The 12,233-nt window shown below is 37.3% G+C and overlaps 1 protein-coding gene across 1 annotated transcript in view; it reads left to right on the top strand.

Annotated features, from left to right (window-relative positions):
- Window positions 1-12,233, top strand: part of NBEA (neurobeachin) — a gene marked incomplete at its 3' end in the record, with an annotated part of 537,034 nt that overhangs the window by 264,289 nt on the left and 260,512 nt on the right. Inside the window, exons 19-22 of the mRNA XM_015569799.1 lie at window positions 5,583-5,664; window positions 5,912-6,035; window positions 7,375-7,567; window positions 10,743-11,750. Coding sequence (XP_015425285.1) covers window positions 5,583-5,664; window positions 5,912-6,035; window positions 7,375-7,567; window positions 10,743-11,750 — 1,407 coding nt within the window. The remainder of the gene's footprint in view (window positions 1-5,582; window positions 5,665-5,911; window positions 6,036-7,374; window positions 7,568-10,742; window positions 11,751-12,233) is intronic.

Here is a 12,233-nt window from a genome sequence, read left to right as displayed (position 1 = left end):
GGAGTCCTCCATTACTGAAGAAAGCAAGCCTCATGTTAGTTTCAAGCTGCCTGGCTGCCGGCCCCCATCTTGGCTGGCAGTTAATTTGCATATCACCCTGATTAGCCAAAGGGAAGGGTAGCGGAGGTATGGCTAATTACCATGTTTCTCTTTTATTAGATAGGATGGGGAATATGCAAATTGACCCTAATGAGGGAATGACCAGTCGCTATGATGCACACTCACCACCAGGGAGCAGACACTCAATGCAGGAGCTGACCCCCGGTGGTCAGTGCACTTCCACAGGGGGAGCGCCACTCAACCAGATGCTGGCTCAGGGCTGGCCATTGCAGTGATGGTGGCAGGAGTCTCTCCTGCCTCTGCAGCAGCGCTATGGATGTCTGACTAATGACTTAGACCCGCTCCCTGCAGGGGTCCCAGACTGTGAGAGGGTGTAGGCCGGGCTGAGGGACCCCTCTGAGTGCACGAATTTCCGTGCATCGGTCCTCTAGTGTATTTATTATATTATAATATACCTATTATATATAATATCTTTATGTATGGATTTATAAAAATATTAATTTTCTGCTGTTTTATTTAATAGTTTTTCCCATTTTATATTCTCATCACTAAATTTAAGAATGGCTGCCCTTCAGATAAATGAAGAAAACTCTTTGGTTACTCTGTTTTATTGTTCCTGAGATGAATATTCCAACTTTGTGTCAGTCATTCCTCAAATTACATGATTTGAAAACTCTGCTCTCAAAGGTGTTGCTGTTTTGAGTTTTAGTAGTTTTCTTTTTTTTTTATTGCTCTAATATTTTATGTACAGGGCTGAATAAGCACTCACTAACAGACAGACTTAAGTTATATAGAGCATCTCGTTTCTGATTTATTTTTCTAATAATGATTTATTTTTTGGGTACTTCCTATGATAGTCACCTTGGGAAGTCCTTTACATTATTTTAGATCCTTGAAACAACCCTATGAAACTGGTATTTTTATTGCGTTTTTAAACAGACAAACTGAGACTCACAGTTTAAATTATTTGTTCTATGTCTTACCACTACTAAGTAGTCAGACAATAGGCAGTTTCCTTAGTGTATGTGTGTAAGGCAAAAAATGTCAGAATATACCTTCAAGTTGAAAGCATTAAAGTCTTCCTCTGAATCAGAACCTTTGCTAAAAATATCAGGGTTCTGAATGCTAGTGTCTAATATTGATTAACTTGTTTTTCTATCTTGGTTGTCTTCCTACTAATTGCTTTGGTTGATGATGCTTATATATGTTTTTTAGTATATATATATTTTGCCTACATGAGTTTCTGACCTGCTTGTTTTGACCTATATATTGTCAATACAGTAGAAAGTCTTTGTAAACCATTGAACTTTATATTAAAGGTAAAGTATAACAATATAATATGTTGAATTTGAAAAATCATTGTCTATTCCTAACCTTAAAAGAAGAATACATATACATGCATTTCTATCAGTCTTCCTGAAAAGTGGCTCAACAGCAAGTGCAGCAGCATTTTCACCTACTACCTATACTCACATGCATGCTCTTAGTATCCAGATTTTGGTCTCTAATGATATTGTACACTAAACAAAGCCAAGTTATTGATGATTTCACATCTTAGGTAGAACAGCCATGATAAGGTTGTATCTTCTGATACTGGATTTCACAGAGGTTCTGAAATGATAAAGTAACTGACTTACTGTCTGACCAATTTAGCAATAATATATGCTTTTAAAGTAGAATAATAATTACGGCTAATTGGAATGAAGAACTATGAGTTAATTGTTGTTCTAAGAGGGAAAATTAATGTTTGTGTACAAAAAGTCCAAAAAGAAAAATGGTTTATGATTAGATAGCAGTGTAGATCTCAAAAAAATACAGAAAAGAGATTCAAAATAAGCTTTAATACAACTAACAAATCAAATTGTTTTATCAGACTGACAGGATGGTGGGTGACTAATTCTGGATCACCCAAGTTTAAAGATTGTATCATTTTAGAGGGTGGCATCTATTATAAAACATTAAAATTTATATGGTAGATTTGAACTTAAATTTCAATTAATATAACAAGTGAAATATAACCAAAAAGAAAAAAGAAAAAAAGAAATATCGGCCTGAAAACCTGCAGCTGGAATTGATGGACCTTGAAAGTGTCAACCTGGGTCTGCACCCCTAGAAGGAATCGGTTGATAATCTATAGTTACCAAGCTCATTTTATCTCATTCTCTTTTTTGGTTTTGGGAAATTATATTAATTCCAACCAATGCATCAAAATCAATATCACCACAGCTATAGGAAGGTATAAAAATAAGTACAGAAATAATAAAGAACTGTGTAAAACCTGTGGTGATGATAATAACATTTTAGAACATGTGGTTTTCACAAAGTGAAAGTCCAATTAGGATAAGGACTATGTCACTGTGATCTTTCAAATTCTAAATCTGATAGGATACTTGTAATAGAATAAATAATAAATATTAAAGGACAACGTAAGTTAGACTTTTATTTTAGCAGGATATATCAGACAACATTGCTTAAGTTATGAAAAGTAGTAATGTTAATTATTATGAAAACTAAAAAATTATTAAGAAAACATCCCTGTCTCCTAGTTTTCTGAGGAGAATTTATTCTTGAATCTCATATATTAAGAAGTGAGTTAGCTTTAATGGACTCCTCTTTGAAATTACGCAAAGCTATTTTTATACAGATATTTTTGAGTTATAATATTTGCAAAATATGTCTTAAATTTCATTTGCTTTATTTTATATTTCACTCCATTTATAAATAATAGTTACATATGTTTTCTTAATTATTTGTAGTATGCTTCAGAATTAATCGTCAGATTTTAGAATATGTCTTCTAACGACAAAACTGGATTTTTTAAATGTTCTTGTAGATCTCAACAATACTATCTGATACACTACTTTATTAGGTGTTGTGATATTAATGTCTCTATAGATTTAGGTAAACTACTTCTCTTTACATCCTATTCCTATAATTCAGTTAAACAGTGCAGGGACCTCACAGTGTGGGATCTTTATATTAGTGATTTAATTTCTTGTTTTGCTTAATATGTTAAGCAAAACAAGATATAATTGTTTCTTACAAAAATAATTAACTGATTTTTAAATGTATATTTTTAGTTACTTTGTCTTTTTTTTATAAGGGTATAATGGTTTTGAGCACAGATTTTTTACAAGGTGGTATTCAAGTTTAAATTTAAGTACCTCATATGAAACCCTTTTCTCAACATTAGAGAATCTCAGAGGGGATACTGTTAAATATCATGTTATTCAAATATTCTTTTCACAGATAAAGAAACTAAGAGTAAAAAAAAAATTATTATAGCTTGTCCAACGTAAAGATACAAAGATTCTCTGATCCCCAGATACCTGCAGTAGCAGTTAGATGTAACAGTAGGGTTAACAGTTTACCATTTTAAGAAATGAACAACAGTATTACTCTTTTGTCAAAAGTTGAGCCTACTGATCAAAGATGATTTATGTATGATGAGGCTGGGGATTAAGTATTTTGAGAGGAAGTAGCTCTTATTTAAGCCTAAATTCCTCTCTATGACCCATGAATTAGGAAATAATTCCATTTGTAAAATACAATTTAAATATAAATGCCAGGCTCAGGTCTATGTCTGTAAATAGCATACTTATTTATTACCTCTATGCACTGTTGTTTCCATGCCCTCTCTTATATGATAGTCACTAGTCCCATGTAGCTATTAAATACTTAAAATGAGGCTAGTTTTTATTTTAAGCCAGTGCCTTTTTTATATACATTGCTAATATAATTAAGTACATTTTCTATCTTTTTCTTCTTTTTTCAAAAAAATCTGGGGAGGAAGGTAAGAAAAATGTGACTTTTGGATGTCATCGTCTTTTTCTATTTCAAAGGGATCACCTGTGTCTCTTTTTTTATAATTTACATTCTTCATCCCCAATTTTTGCAATATAACTATTTCAACTAACTGTTTTAGTTTTTATTCCTTAATACAGGTTGAACTATTTTGGGGGACTTGAACTATTTTTAAAGATTCAGTCAAAACTTAGCATATTAAGCAAAACAAGAAATTAAATCACTAATATAAAATACCTTTACTAATAACTAAATGAAAACAAATGGGAAAAAAAAGAATACTGTACTCACCAAGATTTTGGGTTAGTGGAAAAATTGTAAATATTTTAGAAAAATTGAAATATTTGTTATTTCCTTTATTTTGTTAACTTTTGTCAGTTTATTGTTGTTTGAAAGAAGTTTTTAAAACTCTTTAGTAAATGATAATGAGCCACATCTACACTAATAAAAGACAAAGATGCTAATTGACCATACCTTTGATACTCCCAAACCACACCCACCAGCCAATCAGAGCGACTATATGCAAATTAACCCAACCAAGATGGCGGCCAGCAGCCACGTAGCTGGAGCAAGCTGGAGGCTTGGTTGCCCTGGCGATGGAGGAAGCCAAGCTTTCCGCCTGCCCGGACCGGCTGTGGCCTTTGCAAAAGGCAACAAAGTTTCAATTATGGAAGCTAAATAAATCCCAGATCCCTGCTTCCAGGGGCAGACGCTCAATGCAGAGCGTCTGGTGGTCAGTATGCTCCCACAGGGGGAGCTCTGCTCAGCCACAAGCCAGGCTGATGGCTGTCAGTACAGCAGTGGTGGTGGGAGCCTCTCCCGCCTCCTCAGCAGCACTAAGGATGGCCAACTGCAGCTTAGGCCTGCTCCCCCCTGGCAAGTGGACATCCCCTGAGGGCTCCCGTGTTGCCAGAGGGATGTCTGACATCCAGCTTAGGCCCAATCCCCCGGGAGCGGGCCTAAGCCAGCAGGTGATCATTCCCCAAGGGGTCCCAGACTGCGAGAGGGCACAGGTCGGGCTGAGTGCACAAATTTTTGTGCACCAGGCCTCTAGTATTTTATAAAAAAAGAAATTTCCCTTATAGCCCTTCCGGTGTGGCTCTGGTTGAGCATTGACCTATGAATCAGGAGTCATGGTTGGATTCCTGGACAGGGCACATGACCAGTGGGGGCTCTGCAGGATACAGCTGATCAATCATTCTCTCTTATCATTGATGTTTCTCTCTTTTTCCCTCCCTTCCTCTCTGAAATACATAAAAATATTTTTAAAAAGAATTTTCCCTTACGGCATTTCATTTTGAGTTGGGACCCAGGCTTCAGACTTGATTTTATTTACAAATTTTCTAAGTTTTCAAAATTAATGTTGACATTAAAAGTCAAATGTTTACAATTTGCAGCAGCATAATATATTAAGGATGTACGCTGAAAATGTATTTCAAACAGAATAAATTCTTGCATTTCCTAATTAAGTTCTTTTTCTGTAGATACCGGTCTTGGTTTTGTCTTTATAATTAAGAAAACAAAAACAAACAAAAAAGAAATTGAAGAATCCATAGTTTAGAAGTATGTAGAATACACTAGAAGTCCATTTAGAAGAGATATTTCTTTTAATTTGAACAGAACTTACATTCTTTTAAAGTTTTATGTAAGCAAGTATATAATTTGCAATTATGTTTTAAATTATTTTCTAAATGAAATTAAAATTCTTTGTCTTTCAGATATTGACAGAGCAAGTATGTACTCAAGTTGTACACAAACCACATCCAGAGCCAGACTCTACAGTGAAAATTCAGAATCCAAGTAAGCAAACAGCAATTTTTTTTATTTTATTTTAATGCAATAGTAACATGGTAATATATCAGACTAAATCTCCTTTTTTCCAACCATCTAAATTCATTATGGTGCTTACATAGTTCATAACACTTGAAAATCACCTACCATGGTGCTAAGCCTTTAGTTGAAAAATCAGTAAATATTTTTTGAGTGGAAGATATGGTGCAGTTATAAATCTATACCATGCCTTTTTGTTATTGTTGTTCTTTTACAGTGATTCTTAAGGTAGTGGCAACTTTGTTAAAAAACTCTACACCAAGTGCAGAACTGATGGAAGTTCGTCGTTTATTTTTATCTGACATGATAAAACTTTTCAGCAACAGCCGTGAAAATAGAAGGTATGCAATTTGAATACTATTACAAAACAAAACTATATTCCATAATTAACCTCAGTTCCTTTTCTTTATTTTCAATCTCTTTCAGAGAAAAAAATTTCTAATCTTTTCCACTTTGCTAAATACTTTTATTTTTATCCTCACCTGATGATATATTTTTCCCATTAATTTGGAAAGACGGGGGGGGGGGCGGGGAGAGAGAAAGAGAGAGAGAGAGAGAGAGATCTAGGATTGGTGGCTGGTTGCTTCCCTTATGAGCCCCGACTGGGGCTGAGTATGGAACCTGCAATCAAGATACATGCCCTTGACCCGTAATCAAACCTGTGGCCCTTTGGTCTGTGGGCCAATGCTCTAACCATTAAGCAAACCAGCCAGGGCGTTGAATACTTTTAATCATCAGAAGACACTGCATGTTTCTTTAATATAATCTGCAGTTAGCATACTTCCACTTATATCAATGTTTTTACTTATATGGGTGTTATATTTTAATTGAGTATATGGATATATACCCACAAACCATTATTTAAAATGCACTGTTCCTTTGGTGCATTCTATTATCTATCACCAATAATAGTTTTAATTATAATTGTGTTGGAATAGCTCATATTCAACCATGCTTTTTCTGAATTTGTCTGATAACTGATTGATATCATGTATTTTTGAGCTGGTTACCTAGGACAGTGATGGTGAACCTTTTGAGCTTGGTGTCAGCATTTTGAAAAACCCTAACTTAACTCTGGTGCCGTGTCACATATAGAAATTTTTTTTATATTTGCAACCATAGTAAAACAAAGACTTATATTTTTTATATTTATTTTATATATTTAAATGCCATTTAACAAAGAAAAGTCAACCAAAAAAATGAGTTCGCGTGTCACTTCTAACACGTGTATTAGAGGTTCGCCATCACTGATTAGGACATGGAGCCACGGTTGCTGCCTGAGTCATTAATTTAACAAATATTGATTGTCTGGTGTGTATAAAGCACCTTGCTGCATAGGTTGTCTCAGTATACAGTCTTAGTACAGTTTAGTGGGAAAGAACAATAAAGCAGTGGTTATTTTACAAGATATTAAGTGCATCGTGAGTGCTGCAGTTTATGAGGGAGTAGAGAAATAATAACTTAATCTGACTGGGAAAGTTTGAAAAGCAGTTTTAATGATAATTTGGATTTTTGCAGATATAAAAATGGGGGAATGCCATTCCAAGTGTAGAATATAGAATATGCAGAATGTTTGTACCTTCGTTGACCTAGGTTCAGTTTTCACTATTTATCTAAATTTCAAAATAGTAAATTCTAATATAATTTAGATGTTTTTAATTAATATATTTTTCCCACTAGATGTTTATTGCAGTGTTCAGTATGGCAGGATTGGATGTTTTCTCTTGGCTATATCAATCCTAAAAATTCTGAAGAACAGAAGATTACTGAGATGGTCTATAATATCTTCCGGATTTTGTTGTATCATGCAATAAAATATGAATGGGGAGGCTGGAGAGTCTGGGTGGATACACTCTCAATAGCCCATTCCAAGGTAACAGAGATTTAGCATTTTATATCATCTAATTTTTATCTGTGGGTTAATTAAATGGCTATATATGCTCATCTGGTGCCATCTTCTGGGCATTTTCCATCAAGGCCGAGTCCTCCTTCCCAGTTTTCTCTTTTCTGCTTTGTTTTTTTCCCCCCTTCTGTTTATACACTAATAGATCTTGAAGTTTTATATATCATTTGATGGAAATCTCAGGTTTATAAATTAGGAATTTTAGACCCCAAAGGTGACCCCACATATATAACAGATCTGAGAACTTCAGTCTGAACCAGCCATGGGCCAACTATAGCCCGCGGGATCCGGCCCGTTTGAAATGAATAAAACTAAAAAAAAAACAAAAAACGACCGTACCCTTTTATATAATGATGTTTACTTTGAATCTATATTAGTTCACCCAAACACTCCATCCATGCTTTTGTTCCGGCCCTCTGGTCCAGTTTAAGAACCCATTGTGGCCCTCGAGTCAAAAAGTTTGCCCACCCCTGGCTCTGAACCAATTGCCCTTTTAAAAAATAAAATATACCTAAGAATATTTTATGGACTTTACTTTTTAATATTTTAAAAAAGCAGCCAGAAATTATTTTTATTTACAAGTGAATTATAAATATATTTAAAGTGTTTAATTTTAGTGGTATTTTTAATTGCATTATCATTTCTTTATTTTTAATCCTTGAAATCTAAATATTTATATTTAAAATAGTATCCAATCTTTAGTAGAAGGAAGACAGTTTTCCAACTCCATTTTTGGGACTTGATTTCATCTTCCATAAAATGAAGGGGTTTTTGTATCAAGATAATCTCCAAAGGGAGGTCCATTACAAACTAAAATTTTCTTATCCTATGACTTAATTAGAAATTAATATCATATGTGCCTCTAAGGAAAAATTTTGAACTTATTTTCAAATTTAGAAGAGCTTTTATTGCTGTTAATACCTTAAACTTTATAATGTATTGATACCTTACTTTTATTATTACACTAACAAATTTGAAAATAGTATTTTGTAGGAAAAGATATTGCATTTTTTTATTATGACATTATTACAGATGCCCCCCTATTTCCTCCCCTTTGCCCTCCTCCACCAGACATTGCATTTTATGTACTATATATAAAAGAATTCTATCTAAAATATCAAATTAAAGTAGCCTATGTAAAAATAAAATTGTGATTTTTTAACAGTTTATAATTGTATGTATTTATAGATTTGTGTGGGTTTTTTAAAACAGTTGTTGAAATAGGCACACATATGAGTAATGGGTGGTGAAATCTGATCTAGTAATAGTATTGAGACTGTATATTAGTCACTTCTTCAATTTAGCTCAAATACCTCAAATATGTAGGAGTTCAACTGGCGTATTAGGTAAGGGTCACATTGAAACTCTTAACCTAAAAGAAAAAATCACTATTTAAAACATTAATATTGTTAATTTACCTAACTTAGTATTAATACATGCTGTGTTTGATAAATTAAAATTCTTGGCACCATTTTCCTATTATTAACATAACTAGGGGCCCAGTGTACAAATTCATGCACATTGAAAGGATCTGTGGGCTGCAAGGCTGCAGTGGCACAGGGACAGGTCTTGGCTCATCCTCCCAGGCCCCTCCCGCTGTGTGCCACCCCCTCCCCCATTCCCCTGTCTGCAGGCAGACCCCTCCCACTGCTGCGGCTCCCACACACTGAAGGGCACCGGCCCCACTCGCACCTGCTGACGGTGCGGAGTAATTGGTGCGGTTGCCAGGAGCAGGTGAAAGCAGTGGTTTTGGTGCCGACTGCAGGTGCAAGCAGGGCTGGCACCAGCAGTGGATATGAGCAGCAGCTCCACCACCTGCAGCAAGTGCAAGCGGGGCCGTTGCCAGCTGTGGGTGTGAGAGGCAGTTGACAGCCACGATCCTCAGCAGCAGGGGGTGGTGGAGAAGCCCTGAGGGGCGATTGGGGCTGGCAGTCACCACTCCCAGCCTCTGACAGCACTGAGCGATTGGGGCAAACACTGGGTGCCAGTAGCAGGTGTGAGTGGGGCCGTTGCCGGTAGCAGGTGCAAGCGCCTGTGCAGGACCATGGCACGTGAGAGCAAAGAATTTTCAGTAACCACCAGAGGCTCACCTTGATGACAGTGACTGGCCCCACCTTGGTCTGACACCCCCACTCACCTGCTCCACCATCTCATGCCTGCCATATTCCCTGCGTGCCCCCTGGTGGTCAGCGCACGTCATAGTGACCAGTTGTTTGGTTGTTGGATTATTCCACTGTTCAGTATATTTGCATATTAGGGTTTTATATATATAGATTTTATTTGTATCTTTTATTTCTTCTTGGTATATTTAAAACTAGAGGCCCAGTGCACAAAAATTTGTGCACTCGGGGGGAAGGAGGGGCCCTCAGCCTGGCCTGTGCCCTCTCGCAGTCTGGGACCCCTCGGGAGATAATGACCTGCTGGCTTAGGCCTGCTCCCGGGTGGCAGAGGGCAGGCCCAATCCCTAGGTGCAGGCCCTGGTCGGGCTCAGAGCAGGGCTGATTGGGGATTTGGGGTGCCGCCCCCTGTCATGCACAGAGCAGGGTGGATCGGGAAGTTGCGATGCCACCCTCAGTCACGCTCAGGGTAGGGCCTATTGGGGGGTTGGGGCACCGCCCCCGTCACACTCAAGGCAGGGTCCATGGGGAGGTTGCGGCGCCACACCCTATCACGCACACAGCAGGGCCAATCAGTGGGTTGGGGCTCTGTACCCTGTCACGCACAGAGCAGGGCCCATCAGTGGGGTGGGGAGCTCCCCCCTGTCATGCACAGAGGAGGGCCCATCATACCTGGTTTGTTTAGGTTCTATAATCGAGACACTGTATCAACTCCAGCTCTGAGATCCCAGCCGGCTGAAAGCTGGTTTCTGGGATTTTGTTTAACTTCTATATTTTTTACAATGTTTCTTAAACTGCAAGCTCAGAGGCCATCAGTGGCCGGCGGGGAACGTTGCAATCCTCCATCACTGAAGCAAGCAAGCCTCATGTTAGCTTCCAGCTGCCTGGCTGCCGGCCGCCATCTTGGCTGGCAGTTAATTTGCATATCGTCCTTATTAGCCAATGGGAAGGGTAGCGGTCGTACGCTAATTACCATGTTTCTCTTTTATTAGATAGGATGCTTTAATGTTTTTTCCTTTGTTTCTAAGGTCACTTATGAAGCACATAAGGAATACCTAGCCAAAATGTATGAAGAATATCAGAGACAAGAAGAGGAGAACATTAAAAAGGGAAAGAAAGGGAATGTGAGCACCATCTCTGGTCTTTCATCACAGACGACAGGAGCAAAAGGAGGAATGGAAATTAGAGAGATAGAAGATCTTTCACAAAGCCAGAGCCCAGAAAGTGAGACAGATTACCCCGTCAGCACAGACCCTGGAGACTTGCTCATGTCAACAAAAGTGTCAGATGATATTCTTGTGAATTCAGATAGATCGAGAAGTGGTGTACATGTGGAAGTGCATGATCTTTTAGTTGATATAAAAGCAGAGAAAGTGGAAGCAACAGAAGTAAAGCTGGATGATATGGATTTATCACCAGAGACCCTCGTAGGTGGAGAGAATGGTGCCCTTGTGGAGGTTGAATCTTTGTTGGATAATGTATATTGTGCTGCTGTTGAGAAACTCCAGAACAATGTACATGGAAGTGTTGGTATCATTAAAAAAAATGAAGAAAAAGATAATGGCCCATTGATAACATTAGCAGATGAGAAAGATGATCTTCCTAATAGTAGTACATCATTTCTCTTTGATAAAATACCCAAACAGGAAGAGAAACTCCTTCCTGAACTTTCTAGCAATCACATTATTTCGAATATTCAGGACACACAAGTGCATCTTGGTGTTAGTGATGATCTTGGCTTGCTTGCTCACATGACTGGTAGTGTAGACTTAACTTGTGCAAGTATAATAGAAGAAAAAGAGTTCAAAATCCATACAACTTCAGATGGAATGAGCAGTATTTCTGAAAGAGACTTATCATCTAAAGGGTTAGAGTATGCTGAAATGACTGCTACAACTCTGGAAACTGAATCTTCTGGTAGTAAAATTGTACCAAGTATTGATGCTGGAAGTATAGTTTCAGATACTGAGAGATCTGATGATGGCAAAGAATCAGGAAAAGAGATCCGAAAAATTCAGACCACTACTACAACACAAGTAAGTTACCTAACATGACTTCTAAAAATGCATTAAATAGATGTTGCATTGTTAGCATTAAAGCAGAGTAATTTATTACCAGTTATACTATGCTTATATTTAATTATGGTAAAATAGCATTTTATAGAATTGAATAGTATGGTAGTACATATTAAAGAAATTTAAAATAGCTGAATTATATTTCCAATTATGTGTAACTTTGCTCAATCTTTCTGGGCCTGAACTTGCTTATATTGTACAACAGATTGTACTAGATGAAAATATGGCTATTAGGGGCTCACCCAGTTCTAACATTTTATGACTCTGTGGCTACATGTACACATTTTGTACTCAATATCTTTGCTCTGAATACTTAATTAAAAATTTTTTGTTGTCGTTGTTGAAAGTATTACAAATGTCCCCTTCACCCACCCATTGGCCCCCTCCCCCTGCTCCCACCCCTTCCCCAGCACCAGCCCCAAGCTTTCCCGGCACTATTATCTG

The sequence above is a fragment of the Myotis davidii genome, unplaced genomic scaffold (assembly GCF_000327345.1).
Source record: "Myotis davidii unplaced genomic scaffold, ASM32734v1 scaffold144, whole genome shotgun sequence".
Classification (NCBI taxonomy): domain Eukaryota; kingdom Metazoa; phylum Chordata; class Mammalia; order Chiroptera; family Vespertilionidae; genus Myotis; species Myotis davidii.
This window is presented reverse-complemented; position numbering and strand designations above follow the sequence as displayed.